Below are 23077 nucleotides of genomic sequence, written 5' to 3'. Positions count from 1 at the left end.
TAGGAGGATTGGGTTGAATACATGAGCCCACCACACTTTTCAGACCTTGATTTTTAAAACTTCCATCTTTTTCTCTCCACTTTGTGTTGGTCTACCACATGAAATCCACTTGAGAAGCGTTGACGTTTGTGACAACATTTGAAGTAGTTCACAGACTTGAGTACAGTGTTACCGAGTGTGGCTAGCTTTCCAAACACGAGCGGGGCGAGTCTGAGCAACCACAGCGTGCAAAAGTACAGTAAAGGAGGAAGTTGTTTATACAATGCAGAACAGATGACAGCAGCAGGAGGATTTTTACACCGTCAGACAAACATTATGACCTTTTGTGTTTTTGCAAGCAGCAGACAGAGAAGCTTTAGGCCAGAAGCTCGACCGGTTTAAGGTAAATCTTAGGAGAATAGCTGTAGCTGTGCGTACGTGTCAGTGGGAGCTTTTATTTTCATTTATCATCCTTCGAGCACTGAGGCCACACCTCTTCGAGTGGGTTTTTTGTTTTCTCAGAATGTGCATATCACAATTTGCATACAGCACTCAAATCAGTTTTTACAGTCACAGTTTGAGAGGACTCACCCCCTCTTCTATTTGGAGACAAAGAAAGCAAGTCACCACAAATTAGCATGATGTTATTATAAAGGCAATGATTAGCGCAGGCGTCGAGGAAACCGATGCGAACAGATGTCCTCTGTAGCGATGAAAGCCCGAGTGTGTGTTGCACAAGAAGCAAAGAGGAGTTTCACTAAAACACACTAATGTGATCTGCAGCCAAAACTCTCAAAACACAAGCCTGAATACAACAACAAATGCAAATCAGACACTTATTTTATTTTCCTACAAGCAAACAGAAACCAGTTGAATGTCTTGGATGTGAAACACACCATAAAGAGTTAAGAAGGGGAAATTCTGACGCTTCGGCGAAAGGTCAGGGCATTTCAGCGAGAGAGAAAACAAATTCATCCGTCCTCTCGGTCCTTACGTTCACTTCCTGCTGTGGAGGAGGCGAATGCACGTAATCTGGTATTTCGGGTAAAGATGTTGCTGATAGGAAGTTAAAGGAAGTGTAAATTTAGACCTGAACAGGGCAGGGCGATATGGCAAAAAATAAATCCGATTTTTTCACACCAGATCCGATATTAAATCAATTCTCTACAAATGATGGAAGATATTTTCAGAAAGTGGCTTTTATTTCAATTATTCCTTCTGTTAGTCGTACGGCAGCGTTTAATTATGAGATCAAAATCACAACAATGGCAGATTAAAAATGTAAAAAGCATCTTAAAATTGAGAAAATGCTTTAATCAGGATCTCTCTCATTTCATCTGGTTACTTCTTTGAAATAGATTCAGTCATTGCTCAATCGTTTAAGGTCCTGCTACTCATAATTTCATACTAATGTGGTAAAAGATTAAGTATTTCTATTCTGGATAACTTCACAAGATGCTCAAAATTCCTCATTTAAATTTATTTTTTCAAGTTCTAATATTACAACTTTACTTTAGAGCTAGATAACTTGAATGAAACAAACATATCACAATATAAGAGTTTCATATCACATCAATAATTATTGGTTAGTTTTTTGTTTTAAATACCTGAAATAATAAACTGGTAATGTGACTTTTCCTGTTTTATCCCAGCTTTTGTCGTTTATTTTCAAGCAGTTATGAGGCATGGTGGCGAAACCTTAAACTGCTGCTGCGCCAGTTGATCAGCAGGTTGTTGCTAGGCAACCAAAGAATGAGTGAGTTACTAGGTAACCAAAGAGTGAGTGAGTTGCTAGGTAACCAAAGAATGAGTGAGTTACTAGGTAACCAAAGAGTGAGTGAGTTGCTAGGTAACCAAAGAGTGAGTGAGTTGCTAGGTAACCAAAGAGTGAGTGAGTTGCTAGGTAACCAAAGAGTGAGTGAGCTAGTTGATGCCACAAATAGAATATATAGAATAGGATATACTTTATTGACATCCAATGGGAAATTGCTTATTCAAAGTCCAAATAAACAAAAGCTGTCAAACAAGATGGCCGCCACGGGAACGTTGATGTCACACTGAACTATGGAAACCCAAGGAGTGCATTGGTGAAAACAAAAGAAAAAAATTCCAAAAATGAAAATCTTCAAAAACTAAAAATTTGATAAATCGATAAAACTCCAAGTTTTTGTTTGTCGTTTGTTTCTCCCCTGTGAGACAGCTCACCTCCTTTGGCATCTGGTTCCAGCGCAGGAGCCGGAGCGCCGCTCCTGGATTCGCCAGAGTCGATGGACACGCTCCGCTCCCGCTTCGATTTGGTTTTCAGCATCCCTCCGCTCACCGATTGCCCCGCCGCCACCGCCTTCTGGCCCGGGTTGCCGAGGGAAACCTGTCCGGATTTGGCTCCATGGATGCCGGGAACGCCTCCCTGCTGCTGCTGCTGGTTCACGCCTGGGATCTGGGAGCGGCCGTCGCTGCTGACTTGCTTGCCATGGTTGGCCGCTTTGTTGTCGGTGTGCATCTGAACGCCGAATAGAGGTGGACGTTTTGGTGAGGAGAGCTGCAGCGCCCCTATTGGAGCTCACATCGCTCACAGGCCACACTAGAACATAAACACAAAATGTAATGTTCAGTGCTCCTTCCATAACTGATGGCTTTATGACGTTCTAGGCTTTAAAGCGCTTTAAACTATACATGCTATACAAATAACCTTGATTTAAAAGATGTTGGGATGCTGGTTATCGATTAATGAATTAGTCTAAAGTTGAATGATCTTACTGTTGGACTAATTGATAAGCTGACATTTTTGTCAAAAAGAGTTTTTTATCTTGTATCAAGAGGGCAAAACCTCTTCCCATAACAAAGGGCTTTTTATCTTAATTGTTTATATTGCCGCTTTTCGGTCAACCTCACCTTCGTAGCACATCAGTAATTTTTAGGTGATAAAGTTGCCGTTACTCCGTCGTGCAGCTCGGCTGAATGAAGCGCTATTAAAGCGGATAACTTAAAGAGTTGGTCGAGTGCATTTTCCATCCCAAACCGGACTCCGTTTGGACAATTTATCATCCCCGTTGCGGAAAGTTCCCGGCGCCATATTTGATTCTGTTTCAACGGCTCCGCTTAAGGATGACCAGCGGCGCCCTCTGCTGGATGGCGGCCAAACTACAACACTGAAAGTCGGTCTCAAGCGGACGTAATTAGTTAATCGATCGGAACTACTTTTAATCTAATAAACCATTAATCGATTGTTTGCATCCTAAACAGAATAAAGGAAGAAATCAGGAATTTCAACCTTGGGAAAGAAGGAGGAGGAGAGTTGAAGTTTTCTCACTCACCTAAAGTCGCCTAGACACTCAACTGACATGCTGCCATGTTGCTCTGCAGGGCGCCTCACTGACCACACACACACCTGGAGGACAACAGGAGAAGAATGTCATCAGATGAGGCAGATAGCAACCTTTAGAGCCGCTGCTATCTGTCTGCGTCCTCAGCCCGGAGGTCAACATCAAGCTTTATGTGCGGAGACAAGAGAGATAATGAGACGGCAAGGCCGAGGAGACGCCGCGCCGCAGGGCGACTGGCCCTTTAAGAGAAACTGAGCCAAAAGTGAGTGCTGCTCGGAGGAGGAGGGGGAGGGATCTGAAACTCAGAAGTAGCTCAGCAGTGTTGAAGGTCCCACCCCCCTGCCAGACACTCTGAAAACCACAAAAACTCCAGCAAGCGCTCAACCTCTCCCTCGGTTTCCCCAAACTGAGAGCTTGATTGAGACTCTGACTCACTCAGACATCATCAGCACGTCTGCGTTTGCTTTTAATCTATTCTGCCTGCATGGAGAGGCCAGATGATAAGGACTGCACTGCAAAAACACAAACTACTAACAGGCATCTTTACTCCCGTTCTACTGCAAATCTCACTGTACACTTGAAATAAACCAAAAATTATACTCAAGAAAAAGTAGCACTACTAAAACATATTTCTACTCAAGTAAAAAGCAGCCAGAAATGCAAAAGCATTGTAAAAGTAAATAAATAAATAAACTCAAGTAAATGTAACTAGCTGCAACCTAACTCTGCTTACAAGTACATTTTAGCAAGATATAGGTTGTTTTAAATAAATAATTCAAACTGCAAAAACACAAAATCTAACCAAGTGTTTTTTTGGTCTAGTTTCTATCTTAAAACAAACTTATAAATGTTAAGATAAAAAAGTTTGTTTTAAGTTAATTCCTTTAAAAAGCACAAGTTTCAACGGCAGCTTTTTTTCAGTGATAAGACAATTTTTCATGTTATACTTTAAAAATCTCCCTGTTTTTCATCAATAATAAGGAATTATTAACTTAAAACAAACTTGCTGTAAAGTTGTTTTTAAGTTAGTTTTCTCTTATTTAATGTGTAATAAGATATCTGCACTAGAAATTTTACTGAAATATATGGTAAAATTTCATGTTTTTGCAGTGTCCCTGTTGCAGATTTCTCAGCAAAGTGAAAAACTTACAGAGCAAAATTCAATCTGCATTTCTGATTTTAACCTTGTATAAACATAATTCACACACAGAAAACAGATTCTACACACTTTTTTCCTCCCATATAATTTCATCTGTGTGTCACAGGGAGAAAAAATAAAAGATAAAAACCATCAACAGGTCTCAACAAGACCCTCCCACACCTGTTTCTGGCAAACAATAGCAAATGAAGAGAGACGTAAACCAACATTTCCACTGGCTTTGGGCGTCGGTAAACACAGCAATTAGTCATTAACCAACACCGGGCGGATTCGGCGCGGAGCTTCAGCGCCGGCCGGTCGCTCGGTTGGCCAAAAGCTTCGTCACTCATTAACTCGGACGATCAGACTGTTGACAAAGTGCGAGTCACTGGCTTTGTGCAACAACAGGAGGAGGCAGCAGACTAATCAAGACGCTGACCTTCGAGTGGATGCTTGTGAGGAGATGAACGCCAGACGAGCAGCAGCGGCGGACCGAGGTCACGGCCGGCTCTGCCGAAGCAGACGCGATAAGGGAATCAAGGCGACGCAAATGTATAAAAATAAAAATAAAGTATTAGGATGAATTTTAGTTTGAGATGTGAAAGACTTTAAAAACTCGGTGAAAAAAGTCTCCAGTTTGGTGCTTCGGTCTCAACTAGTTAGTTTATGGAAGTACAATTTTGTTTACCGAGACTTAATTAATTTTATTTGTCGTTTCTGTTTATTTATTTCGGATATTTAAAATGTCTTCCAGTTCCAGTGTTACATGTTCATTAAAATACAAGCTTTATTGATCTTTAAGAATATCATCCAGGATTATTATATTACCTGAAAATCGTCTCAAAACAATGTTATCGTTTATCGCAATAACTTCTAGGGCAATTTATCATCCAACAAAATGCATCTTTCCCCTCACAAAAAAACCCAAAACCAAAACAGAAATATAATAAAGATTTAAAGTTTTTTTTGGTTATTTTATCTCAGCATTTCAATACTAAAGGAGAACCAGGTTACTGATTTATTTCTACCATTTATTTTTGTTAAGTTTAGATGACTCAGGTTTACATTAAAAATGATAAATTAACAAATTTTCTTATGAATTTTAGTTTGAAATGTGAAAGACTTTAAGCTACTGGATTTTTCAGATAACTGGTTAATGCAAACCTTATTGATAAATTAAAACAATTGATAAATTAAACAAGATCAATAATTTCCATTTGCACGATTTATCGTTTTTCTCTACCAAAAACTGAATAACATTTTTCAGTCTGGTGTTTTTGGTCTCTATTAGCTCTTTTTTTAAGAACAATTTTGTTTACAGAGATGTAATAATTTGTTTTATTTGTCTCTCATAACTAACTTTTCAGAAAGACATAAAAGCTTGAGTAATTCAGTAATTCTTCAGTATTGATTAAAAAAAGTATTGGTTCCATATTTTTGATTGAAAAAGATATTAGCACTAGAAACTAGACCAAAAATACTTGGTAAGATTTTGTGTTTTTGCAGTGCAAACAGTCAATGTAGACTCGTATACTGTTTTCAATAACTAGAAATTAAATTGTTTGTTTTAAATTATTGTTTTATAAGGGTAGTGACGTCAAACTTTTATTTTTTCTCACTTCAGTTTGTCTTACTGCAGAAACCCGAGGCAAACAAGAATGAATTTCTGCTTCCCATCTGCAATCTTTTATAGATGAAAATCTAAAATTAAATCAAACTTAATTGGTTTCATCTGCATTCATTAAATTCTGAGGAATTTAAGAAATGAGCAAATGACTTATAACTGCTGACATTTCTACAGCAATATTCAACAAATCCATTCAATCTGGCTGATCTTCAGTTTTTCTACATTAATATCGTGGCTGTAAAATTCAACTTAACGTCCCAGTTGAGGGAATCTTTTATGGTCATTTAGGCTGTAACTAATTTCTTTCCTTCTCACTGTTTCTCTGCATTCTTTGGTGAAAGTTGGCCCTTTTCCCCTTTACTTCATGGAACATTTCTAATCCTAAATAACCTAAAAAGTGAAAAAAGTGTCAGTGACAAAAAAATTGTTTGATTTTAATTTTAATACCTAATTTTACAAGGTTTTACACACATAATGTAAAAAATATAAATGTAATTAAAGCCGCAGTGCTGATATGATTTAAAAAGTACCTATTAAGTGACAGACTATTAACTTTGAGTCCTGTTCACCTTAAATCAGAGGAAATCAAGAAAACGTTTGTGTTTAAAGTCTGTTTACCGTTACTGAGTCTATTGTACCGATGCTCTTCACATGCAAATGCCAAAGAAAAACAATATAGTACGAGGATACATTACACAGTGCTGTCAGGCTAACAAAGTTAAATCCAGATCCTCCATTAAATTTGGCACATGAACTAAAGAAAAGCAGAGCTGCTCTGGGACCTCAACATTTATCTGTGGTGAATTTTCTAAGTAAGACTGAGTAATCTGCACTCTCATAACTCAGTTACTGTCAGGACAAAAGTATGCTTAGCATCCTGCAACTAAATTTTATGAATATATATTAGCAAAACTAAACAAAAATCTGCTTTTATAATGCACAACTATCACAAACCAAACAGGGAGAAAGAAGTAAAATACCCAAAGAAGAGTCAGAGTTTCAGTGGCCGCTGGTTTCTTTCTGCTCAATCTGTGATTTCTGCTCCTCCAACCGGCAATATGGGTAAAGCAACTACAATTATTTCAGAACAGTACTTCTCTGTTAATGCAATCGTCTGCTGTGTACCGTCTGCAATTACAGGATATCCAGCTAAAACCCTGCTTTTCATTCAGGCTTCCGCACAACAAACAAATCTGTGTGAGCAGCTACTTAAACAGAAAATATATGAAGACGACTTGAGTGGAAAAGCGTCTCTCTTCTCATTTCCTTATATTAAAGTATTACAGTAAATTACAGCCGCCCAGCGAAGAAATGTTACGTATTTTGTAATTATAACATGCGTAACGTGTCTTATGTTTTTGGAACAACTTGGAGCAATAACTTTTACTTCATAATGATGCGCTTTAAAATGTCGTCTGTCCAATGTCTTAAATAGAAAGATTTTAGGTAGCGGGGTTCTGTGGAATATCTGTAGCTTGTCAGTATCTTACATGATATAGGAAGCAATGGGAACAATCTCAGTTTGGAGAATCAGGAAGGAAATCTGATTGACACTAAAGGCTCCACAGAAAAACTTTAACTGATAAATTCAAGAAAACGCTAAATAAACTCCGTCACTAACAATTATGAAAGTTTCTAAATATCGCAAAAAAGAAAATATTTCTATCTAGTTGTTGGCTACACAAACCGCGATTTAATCTGATATTGATGAAATTGATAACACCTCAAAAGTACTGATTTATTTAGTAGGGTTGATTAATGCACATTAATCAACATTTTTATAAAAGTGCCATAATTATCGCTTTTTCTCTAATTGAGGCATCAAAGCCACAATTAGCAAAAAATAGCCAAACGGTTATTTTTCATCTGTTGTCCCTGGAAAATGAGCAATTTGTCTTGCTAAACAAAGGTTATACCTACAAAGTCAACAGTACTTAACTACACAAATTTGGCCAAATACATAAAAATATAATACAAAGAATAAATACAAAACAAGACTTTGATATCTACGTCACAATTATTCTAAAAAGCATAAGTAGTGATTAAAACTAATCTTTAATCTAAAAGGCAGAACACAAGTGACCACATGGTGGAATTAGGAGAAGTAGAGCAGGACAAAATGACTGAAAAACATCAATATCAATAATTATTGATTAGTTTTTTGTTTTAAGTATTTTAAATACTGCCAAACTGACATGACATTTCCTGTTTCATCCACAGTTTTCACTACACACTGATTTTTTTTATTTATAAGCAGTAGCAAAACACAGTAGCAAAACTTTTAGCTGTTGCTGCGCCAGTTACTCGACATGTTGTTGCCAGGTAACCAGAGAGTGAGAGCTGGTTGTTGCTAGGTAACCAAAGAGTGCCACAAATCTCAGTTGGGTCACAGTGACAAGCAGTTCACTGCATATTCTACCAGATGTGTCATGTCTTGATGTTGATAACGTGTCTATTGTGATATATATTATTGATTTATTGTCCATTCCTCAGGAAAAGTTACTTATTATTTAAAAGTTTAATCTAAGCGCTACTTTTGAAATCTTTGCATGGGAAAACTGATCATAAATACACCAATACGAGTATCATTTTTAACATTAAAGGCATAAAGGCAAACGCAACTTAAAGAAAATTTTCCAAACTAAGACTAGAGTTAATTATCGTCTTTGTGGCTGAAACCAGTGGGAGTTGTCTGCAGACGCAACAATTAATATGAAACAAATCAGGACATGTGCATTTACCACGCATAGCGCATGCTAAACTATTATTTATAATTCTGATATGAACCAAGCCTGATCAAATGGTTTTCGGTTTCAGATAATCCAGCTGAACTGGGAGGTCTGCTGCAGTTCCAACTGGGTCCGTGTTTAATTCAATGATTTATGCTCTTTACTGGTTCTGAAACACAGAAACAGTTAAATCTTTCATGTTTTGCTGACTTGATCAGCAGTTTCTTTACTGCCTTTTTCACTGGGATCCATTTTCTCTGGTAGGTTGTTGTGAACGACTGATTTGAACAAACTATTAACGTTTGCTTCTGTTCGCAACAGAGCATTTTTTTACTGCAAGCGATTTGAAAACGTTAAAAACGGATCTCTGAACTGGGAAACCGCTTTGATATCCGACAGGAATTTTTGCAAGGAGACGACTAGAAAGGTGTAATTTTTTAACGGTCTGCTTTTATTTCCACCTAAGTAATACATGCGAGCCAGAAGGTTTTCACCTCAAGCACAACACAGAAGCGTTAAGCTGTTTATTTCTCACACATGGCACCACATGCTAAAGCATTGATTCACTCTGAGTCACTTCTTTGTCTTGTTTGGACTGATTTGTGCACCATCTTGATTTCTGAAAGGGTTTTTTCTCCTCCTCCTCAAAATATCAAAATCAGAAAAAATTAAAATCACCTGTGGACATTAAGGCCAAGATGATTAATCTGATTAATCACTTTTAGTAATAACAAATATTATTTCAATAATATTTAAAAATATATATTATTTCAGACTATTGAAATACTGATTCAATAATCAATAACAATAGTTATTTCAATAATCCATTAATCATGATTCATCAATTGAGATGATAATTAATAATAATGAATCGTTTCCTGGGTCATAAGTTCTAATAAATTAGTGACACATTAAAATTAAAACTGAGACAATTAATTAGTTTAATCGATTATTAAAATAATATCCAGTAGTAGTCAATTAATCATTAACTGGAGCATACTGATTCAAAATAAGAGGGCATATGCTGAAAAAAGACCAATCAAAACAGTAATTAAGCCAAAACTGTACACAAAATATACACATTTTGCATTTAACATTTAAAACAATACCGTTTAATTTTTATCTCATTGAAATGTTTAAATTAAGCCCAACACAATTAATCAGTTCAAACTGATTAATTGTGATTAATTGATTACTGAAATTATCATAAACTAATGCAGTTAACCATTAACTGGAGTTAACCTAGTTAATGGTTAACTGTTTTTAGGTATATAGACTTAAAAACAGGCCATTTGATGGAAGAACACCACACTGCTGTAATCAAATCAAAACTGTACAAAAATTTTCAAAACTTTTTACATTTAAGAAAAAAGTGCAAGTATGTTATTCACAGAACTCCTAAAGTGTCAGTTTTAGCTTCACTTTGTTCAAATTCTGTAAAGAAACAAACAAAAAAGATAAAATACAATAAAAGTAAAAATGTCCTATTGGGCACTTTTTGCAATCCAGTTATTAATCAATTAATCCAAAATATTGATGTTGAAAATTTCACTAAGGAAATGCTGATGCATTTTAAACAACATGTTTATTATTTTAAAAAAAAATTAAATTGTTTATTTAGCTCTATTGCCATAACGTCTTGCCACTTCTATGTCTGGACTTTGAGTAGGCCATTCTAATATGTTCTGTACTAGGGATAAAAAATTGCTATTTATATACAATAAGAAAGTTGCCAAGTTGGCAACAGAGCGGTGACTATTACAGCCGTCTGTCATGGTGGAGCATGACTGAGTATCTGCAAACTGGTAATCACCCAAAATAAAATAAAAAATCAGGCCCAATTTATTGCTACATCCCTATTTTATGCTGTAACTCTACCTGCATGATTGGGGTAAATGGACCCCACACTAGTCACAACTCTTATTATTGTGCTCAATTTCTGAGGCCACTAAAAGTTTCTAAATGTTGCAGAAACAAAGGAGGAAAAATCAAACAAATAATGTTATACGGGTAAAATGTGAGGAAACGGAAGCAGTTTTGATGTCAAAACAGCTGTTCTTTGGTGCAGAAACATGCAGAAAACATCTCATTTAATAAATCTCTCTTTGGGAATTAATCAGCATATAAACAAAATGAAAATGTAATTGCTGTCTGCTCTGACAAAATTATATTTTTTTCCGCTTTATTGTCTTTTTAATCCGTCTTTTATTAAACGTGCCACCGAACTTGCTTCTGATCGGAGGCATCGTTTTGGAATAAACTTCTTCTAGAGAAGGTGAAGTCTCACAACGCAGTGACGGAAAATGCTTCCCTGACATTCGTCCAAGTCCTTCCGGAGCAAATTTGATTTAAAAATGGGATCCTGTCCAGATTGATCTAACCAAATAAGTGGAAATAATTCAATGAGTTTAAAAATTTTCAAATCACATGATCATCATGTGTTAAAATGAGTGAGGACACAAAAAGAAGCCAACATTCAGGAATTTTGTAATAAAAGCAAATGGCAATTCACTGCTAAGCAGGATGTTTGATCAATTATTAAAATTATTACCCAATATGTTGATGTAAAAATAAAGTTGGACAGGTATATTGTCTTGGAAGTACACATTATATTCCTTAAACGTGGATTTAAAAAATCCTTATTTCTTTAATCCATGTACTGAAAAAAGGGGCTTAATTTTGATGCAGAAGGAAAGTACAGCTGTGAGGTATCTATGTCACACATGCATATCTATGTGTGACATAGATATGTATTTAGACTTTTTCTAAACCGTCAATAAACCTTAGATAAAATTTCAACTAACTGCTTGCCGTATCAAATCATTAATTTGTTAAATACGGCAGGCAGTTTCTACAATGAAACACAGTGATGGCTGCATCGTAATAAGGCCTCTCACAATAAAAAACTTTTCTTGATGATAAACTGTCCCAGAAGTTATTACAATAAACAATAATATTGTGGTTTTGAGACAATTTTCAAGTAATATAATGTCATAATAATGCAAGAACAGATTCTCAAAGTGCAAAATGTTTTAATGAACATTTAACACTGGAACTGGAAGAGATTCTAAACATCCAAAACAAAAGAACATAAAATAAAAACAAATAAAATGAATTATGAAGTTGTCCTTCAAAAAAAGGTCTAGTTGAGACCAAAGCACCAAACTGAAGAAGAAGAAAAAAAGATAAATCATTAAAATGGAAATGAATGGTGTCGTTTTCATTAATCATGCGATTAACTGATTTATTGCTTATTGCCAAAGGAACTGAATGTTTTTTGGAGGCTAGAAAGTGAGATTCAAAAATCTCTGGAATGAATCAGCAGGCACTGTGCCGTTACCTAGCAACCACAGCCAAGCCCAGACTGTTGCCTAGCAACCACAGCCAAGCCCAGACTGTTACCTAGCAACCCAAGCAGAACTTTTTATTGACAAATTGTGTTAAGTTGTAAGTAGCATACTGCGTATATGTGAGATGTAAGGTAGTGGAGGCGGGGCTAGAGCTGTAATTTTTTCATTCTGTTGTGTGAGGAGCACAGGAGCGCATGTTAACTGTTAATGGCGACCATTAAAGTGTGGATGCTAACGTCAGCAGTGTGATTATTGAGTCAACAAATTGAATTTAAATGCATGGTTTAATATTTACATTTGTTGCTTAATTTTTTAAAAATCACAGTAAACAGAACCAGAAATGTTCACCAATAGTTCTCAAAAACAGACATGAATGCACCTGAAAGCTGAAGTTACTTGATTTATCAAACTTTGATAAATTTAATAAATTTAAATTTAATATTTAATCTTGTTTTTATTTAAGGCTACATTCACACAGCAGATTTTGATGTTCAATAGTGATTTTTCCTAGAATTAGATTTTTTTCCCCAGGTCATTCATACCAAGAATAATATTCAATCAGACTTCTGTGTGAATGATCTACGATCCAAAAGCAACCCAGATGTGCAGAAGAACATTGACGTCACACAGGACCGAGCAATTGTAAAGTTATTCAGCAACAGGAGCCGACAATATGGTAACAACACAAAAGAAGCTAAGTGGATATGAGTCACATTTATTGCTAAAAATTTGGAAAAAGATTTCTTTTACACAACAAGACCCTAAAATAATAAATGTTTATTGTTGAGCAAGGCAAAAAATGTCACCAACTTTTTTTCATTTTTGATTGAAACCAAATTGTTGCACTTTTGACTTGACAAAAAGTTTGGACGCCACTAGACGACGACATAAAATACCAGAAGTTTATTAAGACATTACAGCTGTTTTCTGACAGAAATGGGATTAAACCAAACATATTTGCTGTTTATCCATGAGGGTGGTAAGCGCTCCCGTTTAGTCCCAGTGGGTCACGCAGAGCGGTTATTAATAGACGCAGAGAGTCCTGGAAAGTCAGGGCCACCAGAGAGAACAAAACCAGACGCCACGGCAGCTTCTGCTGCAGCGTGGATCAACAACACAGGAAAACACAGAGGCCCGATGTTTAACAGCACTGACGAATTAATAATGAATAACGTGACGCAGGGGCTCATACGGTTACACGGACGCAAAGTGGAGACGCTTGTGACATCAGATCGTCAGCAAACTGCATTTCTGCGTGGCGCCAGCCGGAGGAGGAGGAAAGTGGGCTGAATGTGGTGCGTCTGTTGGGAAAAGGCCACGGCTAACACAACATGTGACTGATAACTAAATAAATCCCCAGTGAAGGACTGAGCTAACCCGTTACGGAATAAAAAACATTTACAGTAAAAAAAACTTTTCAACGCCCCCGTTTCTTCTGTCTGAACAGTTTTTAAGGAACTTTACAAAACATTTCTAAAAACAGAAAACAAAACATGTAAATAGCTAAACATCATTCACCAGAATGACCCATGCAGTTTTAATCATAAAGCTAAACCTGAACGCTGAACTAGAAATGAAATGGTAAGTCCTTCCCGATTTCCTTTGAGGTCTAACAGAGAATTGGATTTTGGACCTAATATATTTAAAAGGAAATATTATGCAAATTTCACATTTTGTACTTCCATTTGGGTTGATTACTTTCAAAAACCGCTTTAAAAAATCTCACCTATCTGGTTTTTGACAATTTCCAGGCCTGTCACAATAATATTGTTGATTATATTGTTGTTTTGAGACCATTTACATTTAATATAATGTAATGACATAATAACACAAAAACTCATTCCCAAAGATCAATAAATTTTAAATTCTAAAGAACATTTTAGCACTAGAACTGGACTGGAAGACATCTTAAATATCCAACATAATTAAACAAAGCAAAAGAAACAACAAATACAAGGAATCATGAGATCTCTAAACGAAATTTTCCATCAAAAAAAGGACTAGTTAAGCCCAAAGCACCAACCTAAACACTTTTGATAACCGGTTTGGTACAAAAAGAGAGAGAGAGAGAGAGAGAAAAATAAGTGAAAAACGATAAGTGATAAAAATGGAAATGATTAATCGTCTTTTAGTTGATTTATTGCGACAGGCCTAATAACTGTGTCTTTTGGCGTCTAAAAATTTAAATCTCCGGAATATAATGTCACAAATCAGCAGGCACTGCGCCGTTACCTAGCAACCCCAGCAAAGCTCAGGGAGTTACCTAGCAACCAAAGCTGAGTTCCAGCACATTTGATTGGCTGGTTTTACCATTATATGCTTTGTACATGAAATCAGAAATCTGGATGTTGAACTGTTCAATGCTTAACAGTTTGGACCTGTTCAAGACAATGAAAACATTGTCATACTTTAATGTGAGTGGATATATTTTTCGGATCCTTCTTAGAAAGAACCATATGCTTTCAAGAAAGACAGCTCCAGTATCGAAAATGATATCAAGTTTGACATTTTGGTGTCGTGATAACCCTAGACAGAGAAACCACAGAGGAAATGGGGAAAAGGTGAAGACACACAATGTAAATACACAAATATGTCAATGAGTGTCAGGAAGAGCAAATGTTTCTGTACAACTGTGAGAAAGCATTGCAAGATGGTTCATAACCCAAAACACTGAGTCTGCTGGGAAGCAAATGTCAAGAGACAAAAGAGGCACAACTTAAACATATTTTATAAGTGATTTTGAGCATTTTAAATCAATTCAGAATTCCCAGGACAAGGAACTGTAATTCTCTATAAACCCATTGCAGCAAGACATCACGTGTGCAAGATCCCAGCAAGCGAGCCTACGATGACTACCATTGGTTTTCACTATCAAGTTTTCAATATAACGCACTAAATTTTAAATGTATACATCATGTATAAAAGAAAAAGGGATGCAGACAACTAGATAAGTTCAGGAAAAAGTTTTAATAAAGAAAAAAAGCGAGTTAGAGGGTAGCAGGTCAGTTATGCTAGCTTGACTTTGACAACTTTAACAAGTAGATGATGCTGTGAAATTCTGTGTTTCGGTTCAGTAAAAAAAAAAGAAAAAAAAAAGGCGACGCACACACCAACTCTGACTGATCATCAGTGAAGGAGGTGTTTAGATTAGCTAATCTAATCTGCCACAGCGATCACTTATTAAAAAATAAAAATAAACCAAAATAACCATTAAGGCTGAAAACATGATACTGTAAAAACTCAATATTCTTTGTGTGGGAAGTGTTTGCGTGTTTTTTGGTATTGAATCTTTAAACATTAGTGGTGTTGTGGCCAGTTACTATGGCAACGACTGTGCGTAGCATAGCCGACACAGAGCAAGATGAAAGAAGAATGAGTGGTTTTGAGTTATCAACAGTTTTTCTGCATCATTTTTCCCTGTGCTGTGGCGCACTGCACTGAATACCTGCATCTCCAGGTTTCATTTTCTTAACGGAGATGTTTTGTATGAGCAACCAAAAGAATCGTGTTTTTGCCCTCCGGGGTTGTGTGCATGCGTAAAATTTCCAGATGTAAACAATAACATGGAACAGGGTCTATAGAATCGATTTTTTCTGTACTTCTAACTATTTGATATTTTGTATGATCCTACATGTTGCAGTTACACCTGAATTTCCTGCATTGGACAATGAAGACAATCGCTATTCTATTTATTTGGTCTGTTGGTTTGATTTCCACTAATGAAGAAAACATTCAGCGAAATGTCTAAACTTAAAGCGGTTGGGGAGCTGGAGAAATTCAGTTTGAAACCATCTTAATGGACCAATTTCACACTTTAAAAGTGCTTTATTAGGCTTTAATGCACTTCCTGTTCCTCTTACTTCCTGTACGTTACACAATCTCTCAGCCAACAGCTTCAGTGAGCAGTGACAGCAGGAAACGTGACCCGAGACTGACCTTTCTTTGACACCAAAGCAAACCACTGAACAACATACAGAAAAAGGCGAATTAAGCAGAGGCAAAGAGTCTTGTTGGTGTGGCCAGAACCAAATGGACAAAAAAAAACCTTTGGCGATTTCCACACCAACTCCTTCAATAACTGGATGGAAATAAAGTGTAAAGAAGCTTTCAGGATCCCAGCGAATGGCTCCAGGACCGGGGAAGACCCGGGTTTGTTTTGCACATGGGGTTAAGGGTTGTATCCTCTCCAAGACATTCTGGGAAGACATCCAAATGGAGCACGGAAAACGACTTAACTGCAGCTTCATTACGGACTGAAGGCAGGCATTATGGCACAGAAGCAGCTGGAAAACGAGACTGATGGGCAGAGGCCAGTCAGCTCTCAGATTAAAACACCTCGCTGTCGATTTAAGAGAGCAGCAGCCTGCAAAACGCATGCAGCAGCACATATAGCTGCAAAATAACAAAAAATAAATTTACTGAATTGACAAATGTATCCTTTCCAGATCTCATCTTTCTGCACTGCAGAAACAGGAATGCATAGTAAATATTGACATTTCAACATTGTCTAATTAGAGCAAAGTGCCAAAACCAAACTATGATCTAACTGTTGTTCCTCTGTAAATCATTAGACGTTGCACAAGGCGTTACGCAACAACAACCGAGACCAAAACGTGGCTCTGAACGAAACCTCTGCCACAGTCAAAGCAGAAAATCTTACACCAAGAAAGCCTTCATTTGACCTTTGTGTTTTAATTACAAAGAAAAAGAGCGGATTGCGAGTTTTAAAATATTCATACCACTTTAACATTTTTTTCCAAGTCACAACCTGAAACTTTTGTGTATTTTAAAATCAGGATTTTATTGGAGAAAAGCCAACAAACTGCATCATGAAGCTCTAATTATCGTTTATAATTGTTTCTTGTTGCATGATTGACAGTTACTCTCTCTGGTTCTGGATGCTGTGCAGCTTCTACTCCTTTTACTTTCGGAACGGTGTGTGTGTGTGTGTGTGTGCGTGTGTGTGTGTGTGTGTGTTGATGCGTAACCGTGGCAACAAGGAATTGTTTTTACAGTTGGGAGTGGCTGATTAGCATCTGAAAAGTGCAAATAGCACATGAACTATGACCCGTTTAAAAAAGGTTCATGGATGCAGAGGAAGTTGGAGACATCTCTTCCATTGACCATAGTTGGCAGGGATTGTATCCCCTACTCCAACATCTCTCTGCTTGGCTTTGTAACATTACAACCACTCAGAGATATAAAGGGGAACAGCAAAAGCAAATGAGGTGGATGAGCAATTCTTGGTGTCATCCAGGACATGTTACTGTGAAATATCGTCTCTCCATAAAGCTGGACGATATCGGAATTTTATCGGATAATTTGTGGTTCTATTGTGATAACAATAAAGATTATTAAAAAGAAAAACAACTACTTATTTTTTAGGTAACTATGGTTGTGAAAGCATGGCACAGCATTCAAAGTGCCACAAACAAATATAGTTCTTGAACAAAATTCACATTTTTTAAATTTTTCTCAAAATTGACTTTTTTCCCCCCAGAATTATGATTTTAATTTCAGAATCCTGACTTTTTCTAAGAAAACTGACTTTTAATTTAACTTTCCCCCAAAATTTTTATTGTTTTTCCCTCTCAATTCAGACTTTTGTTCCCTCTTAATTGCAACTTTTTGTCAATCAATTCTGACATTTTTTCTCTCAATTCAGATTTTTAAGGACTTTTTTATCAAAAATCTGACATTTTTGTCAAAAATCTGACATTTTTGTCAAAAATCTTTTTAGTTTTGACTTTTCTCAACATTTTGCCTTTTTGCCAGAATTTTGACATTTCTTCTCAAAATTCTGACTTAAATGCGGAAGAGTAAAGTCCAAATTCTGAGAACAAAAATGTTTTACTATGTTTTTCCAGTGGCTCTAATCCTCTTCCGTGTTTCCAGGAGTCATCGTGGCTCAAATTTGCATCATTCTCACCCAACCTTACAAAATCAAGTTAAGGAGCCAGCCTGGGCTCTGAATCTGTCTGCTGTTCATAAAGACATCAGCAGCTTTTGTACGTTTTTGGCGGAGCAGTTTCCGTTGGCTGCTCTGTATGCAAAACATGCAAAAGATAAGCACAACAGCAGTGGTATGAAAATATGCGACACAATGCAGGTGTCACAGTCGGATCGGCTTTATGTTTTGGGGAATTCGCCCTGAGGCCCTGCTTTTTATTTCATGGACTCAAACTTCAATGCCTGGGCATGGAGGCATTCTCAGTATCGCATTATTCTTTCATAGCTCACCTTAGCGGCACTCCCTGTAACTCACCCCAAAGTTCTCAGATCACCTAACCAGATAAGAATCACTTTGTCAGCAGCTCGACAAATCTGTGTGAATGCAACAGCAGCTGCTTTTAAAAGACACAAATATATACATTTTTAACACAAAATGATAATTTCACGTCTGATTTGTCCTTAAAAGTACTTAAAAACGTGGCTACAAGTAGCTGTTCAGTTGCACTTTTATGCAGCAAGAATAAAAAGAAAACAGGAAGATGCTCGCAGCTCTTAGAAAGTGAGACGTTTCACCTCCAGAGGAAAGAAACGTAGAGCTCTCAGCAGCCCTGAGAGACAATTTGGATCAAGTTGCAAACTCTGTTAGGAGCTAAATATAGTTCTGCAGGATATTATTGATACACACATACAGAAAGGCTGTCCACAAGGAGAGAAAGCGCGCTCGAGACAAACCTGTGTAAGTAAAGCATGGGTGCATTCAACAGGCCAGTGGCAGAGGCCCAGCATAAATAAATAAAAACACAGAGGAAGACAGTAACAGGAAAAGAGCGGCCTTAAATAAACATGACACCAGTTTTCAGAAGCAACACGTAAGCACTTTGCTGTGCAAATATATCTGCAGCTGTAATAGAGCTTTAATCACATCACGGTTTCTACATTTTACATTTCTGATACATTTTTAGTGCAGTTTTCAGGCTGTATTGTCAATATGATTAAAAATATGTATAAAAATTACTTGTTAAATATTTTTAGGATGAATTTATAGCAAACATTAGAGATGAACCAATTGGCTTTTCTTTACCAATACTGATTTATAATGGCTATAACTGGGAGTTCACCAATAAAACGGACCGATTTTCTTCATTTTGGAAATCGGCCGATACTTGCTGAGAAACCGATCTGCAAAAGTCTAAAATTTAGGTCTGTGTGTCTGTAGCCACCCAACTAATCGATAAACTTAGAAACAATAAATAAATAGGCATCAGTTTGCCATAAAACTGCAATCAGTGCACTCCTCCTTTAAAAAATACTTCATTTTTTCTACCAATAGCAATGAAAATGTATTTATTTTAACAATCTTAAATCTCTACAAGCCTAAAAAGCAAACAGATCTTTGCAAAGACAAAATATATAGAAGTAAAGTTGATTCAAAATAGATTTTAAAAAGTGTTCACATTCTTCAACTGCTATTAAATAATAATACATTTCATTTAGAACGGACTTTACATGTAAATCTCAAAGTGCAGCAAAATGACAATAAAAGCATTATCCAATCTAAAAACAATAAAAACTCATTTTAAAATATCATAAGATCTTAAGAACAGAAACATTTTCAGTTCCTAAATATTAAAAATTAAATAAATATTAAAGCATCATAACAGGTGACTCAAAATGAAAATTAGTAGGTCAGGTTTTTTAAAGATCAGTGATCGGCCTGAGAACTGCAATCAGTGCAAAGAATGAGTCCAGCCGCTTCTTTAAAGCCAGTATAAAGTGATTTAAAGCCTCGTCTTTAACCGAGTTTTAATTAAAATGAGGAAATGTGTATCAAACTACACGAAATGGTGCATTCTTTATATACCAGGAAATGTGAGAATTATTGATTTTAAGTGTTTAATGACTGGAAGATTAATATCAAAATCACATGTTCCTTTATTTGATTAGCCAAATTAGAAAAAAAATTACTTTTTTCAATTATTTCAAAGAAGCCCAGATCATAAACCTCCCACTACCGTGCTTCACAGCTGCTACAAGTTCTCTCTCTGAGCATATCTTTTTCAAGTTTGTTTAAATGCAAACATAAGTCATGCAGCCATATTGTTTCAGGAAAGCAGAAGCATAGCGTGCTAAATGCTAATTGAGACAGTCTGAGATGCAGCTTTGGGAAGAACAGAAATAATCTTAAGTGTTTTCCCAGTTTTAAAAAATCTTTTGGAATTTGAAAATTCCAAAAGAATTTTGGGATTTGGAATTTTCTATTATCATAGAACTGACTCAGTTCTATGATACTTTAATTAATCCTACAGGAAAACTAAATATTGTAACTCATATAATTTCCTTTAAAGAGTTGTTGTAGATGCCGATAGAATGATCTCCTGTAGCAGTCTGTATTACAGCTATTTGGAAGAAGCCTCTGACCAAAGAAATCATGTTGATTCTACGGGTTGTAAATGTTTTTTTTTTTTTATGTTTTTGATAAATTCCACTTTGCACAATAACCTCCAGATGTTCCAGAATAATCCCAGAAATTAAGAGAACCAGCATTTTTTAATCAGGTTGCTAATTGCTAATGTCTTCCCCCCTTCTAACTGCTGATGCTCATTTAAAATAATTTAAAACAAAGCGTCAGGTCACTGCTTGCCTCAGTATGTCCTTCTTAAATCAAAATGCAAAACTTGGTAAGACAAGAAGCCACCTTAAAACTTGTTAAAATGACACGACAAAAACTTGGTAAAATGCAAATATTAAAAACCTCGTTAAAATGCAGAACTCAAGAACCTTCTTGCAACAACAAAATGCAAAACCATTTAAGACAAGCAACCTTCTCGTTAAAAAAAAAAAGCAGAACTTAAGATGAGAAACCTCATTTAAACGAGATATGGAACTCATTAAGACGACAAAGTTTCACGCTTTAAATTCCTCTGGAAGACGACAATGTCGCTCACTCGCTCTCCATCTGGTCAACTGAATGAATTAATTAATTTAAACTTCACTAGAATGAGAGAGTTTCTCATTATAACAAGTTTTTGATCTGCTTAAAATTAGAGGGTTTCTCATTGTAAAACAATACCACTGCTATATTTATTCGCTAAGTTTGGCAGCATTGTGCTTCCATAGTTATGGGGCTTTCGTGATTTGAGGTTAAATTGATGAGCATCCTGATATGCACTGTTGGGCAGTAGCTAATTACCTGAGTATCTTTTTTGTAAACATTTACTTTAGGAGTACTTTTAGTACTAATGTACTTTTTACTTTAGTAATTTTATCATGAAGTATTTCTACTCTTATTTGAGTAAAATTTCTGGACTTTCTACCCACTGAATGAAAAACAAACATGTTTTAACCAAAAATTCACCAGACGCAGACACACACCTGCAGTTTTTGTTAAAGTTTCATCTGTGTTTTACTGAAAGAAAGAAACTGAATTGGAAAAATTTACTTTTGCCTGATTTTTATTTTTTTATTTTTCGTTACATGAATTATTGCCATTTTCACCTTTAAAATACCAAAATTTCCACTTAACTTTATAATTTGGTCCAGTCTCAGGATGTACTTTCTAAATATTAAATGATTGATAATTTGATCAGTTACTCAGTACTTGAGCAGACTTTTTACCAGATCTTATTTTTTTACTCTTGAATAATTTCTTGGATGGCTACAGAGTAAAAATATGTAGAAGTAGTGCTACTCTGATTTGAGTATAATGTTTGGGTACTCTGCCCACCTCAGCTGATATGTTGAATCATATCATTTAAAGTGGATGTACTTTCTTTTTCACACCGGTTTGTGTTTTTATTATATTATTTAAAGTAAATGCACATTTTCTCTCCTCTACAGCATTAAGGAGTGTTGTGAAAGCTGCAGCTGTTTCCACATACCCACAGTATGTCACCTGCTCAGCTTGGGCTGCTTAAACGCCGCTGCTCCCATCAGCTAGCTGACAAGCTAACATTGGAAGAGGGCACATCTGGATTCAAAACACCCCTTTGCTCCTTCTCCGCAGACTGGAAGCGGTGAGGTTCGAACTGGCACGGCGTTCCCACCGGGAGAATTTGAGGACACATGCCCCTGACGTGAACCCCACGGCCCCTGCTGAGTGGAGCCCCGCTGCGCCAGCCAGACCCACGGAGCTAACTTAGCATGCTAATTCATGTCTCCGCTAGGCTGACGTCGCCGTAGCCCCGTCTTCCACACACACATACGCGCGCGCACATCTGCAAGGCGAAGCGGCGCTAGCTAATGGGATTTCAACTTTTTTTTTTTTTTTTTTTTTAATCGGGCTCAGGAAGAAAGTTACGCGCTTCAACACGTACAAACGGGCGGTTACGAAACCCAACAGGCTCCGGCGGTGACAGTGTTGAGAAATGCGGCGGTGCTCCTACCACATTCGGCGGCTGTCTGGGTTCAGAAGAGGCCGATCATGTCGGGACTCAACGGCCCCGGGTTCGGTCCACATTCCCCGGAGTGGCCGCCGCTGCTGCTGCCGCCGCCGCCGCTCTCGGTATCACTGCGCAAAGATGGTCCCGATCCTGTCGCTTGATAAGAAAGAAAAAAACGGAGCTGCTGCTTGGCGATCACAGCGAGGTGCAGATGGTGATTAATAACATCGGCATGTCTGCGCTGAAGTTTCGCTTGAAATCAGAGGACGCGTCACCTTGCAGCGGTTCATGACTCCCACTGTTCAAGATGTGGAAGGGCAGGACGAGTCCGTATCACTCCCAGCCGCTGACAATAATCAGTGTGGCCACACGGGCATCCGTATGTCACTCTGCTGACATCCAGTCACCGAAAACTGCACTCCCCATATCACTCTTTCTGTCAGGTTTAAAATGTCTGGTGGACGGCGGCCAATTACATAGAAAAAAAAATGGACGAGTGAACTTCTGCCATAAAAACTGAGAAAATATGAGATTTGTCTCAGAGATTTTCTAGAAAAGACTGGGAAATTTCTGATTTGAACAGAAAAGTTGAAAATGTTC

General features: G+C 37.0%; 1 protein-coding gene across 3 annotated transcripts in view; it reads right to left on the bottom strand.

Annotated features, from left to right (window-relative positions):
• bcl9l (bcl9 like) overlaps positions 1–23077 on the bottom strand; it is a 49312-nt gene that overhangs the window by 16892 nt on the left and 9343 nt on the right. Inside the window, exons 1-3 of one of the 3 annotated variants that reach the window (XM_015010488.2) lie at positions 22481–22802; positions 3294–3367; positions 2185–2560 (exon numbers count right to left, since the gene is read on the bottom strand). In XM_015010488.2, coding sequence (XP_014865974.2) covers positions 2185–2479 — 295 coding nt within the window. In that variant the 5' untranslated portion in view covers positions 2480–2560; positions 3294–3367; positions 22481–22802. Of the gene's footprint in view, positions 1–2184; positions 2561–2871; positions 3068–3293; positions 3368–22480; positions 22803–23077 lie in introns of those variants that run through there. The other 2 variants (XM_088011647.1, XM_015010496.2) reach the window with 2 other exon arrangements.

Source organism: Poecilia mexicana, unplaced genomic scaffold, assembly GCF_051168715.1.
Source record: "Poecilia mexicana isolate PSO_F unplaced genomic scaffold, ASM5116871v1 scaffold_13, whole genome shotgun sequence".
Taxonomy (NCBI): domain Eukaryota; kingdom Metazoa; phylum Chordata; class Actinopteri; order Cyprinodontiformes; family Poeciliidae; genus Poecilia; species Poecilia mexicana.
The sequence above is the reverse complement of the archived record's forward strand: the minus strand, read 5'-3'. Positions and strand labels throughout refer to the sequence as shown.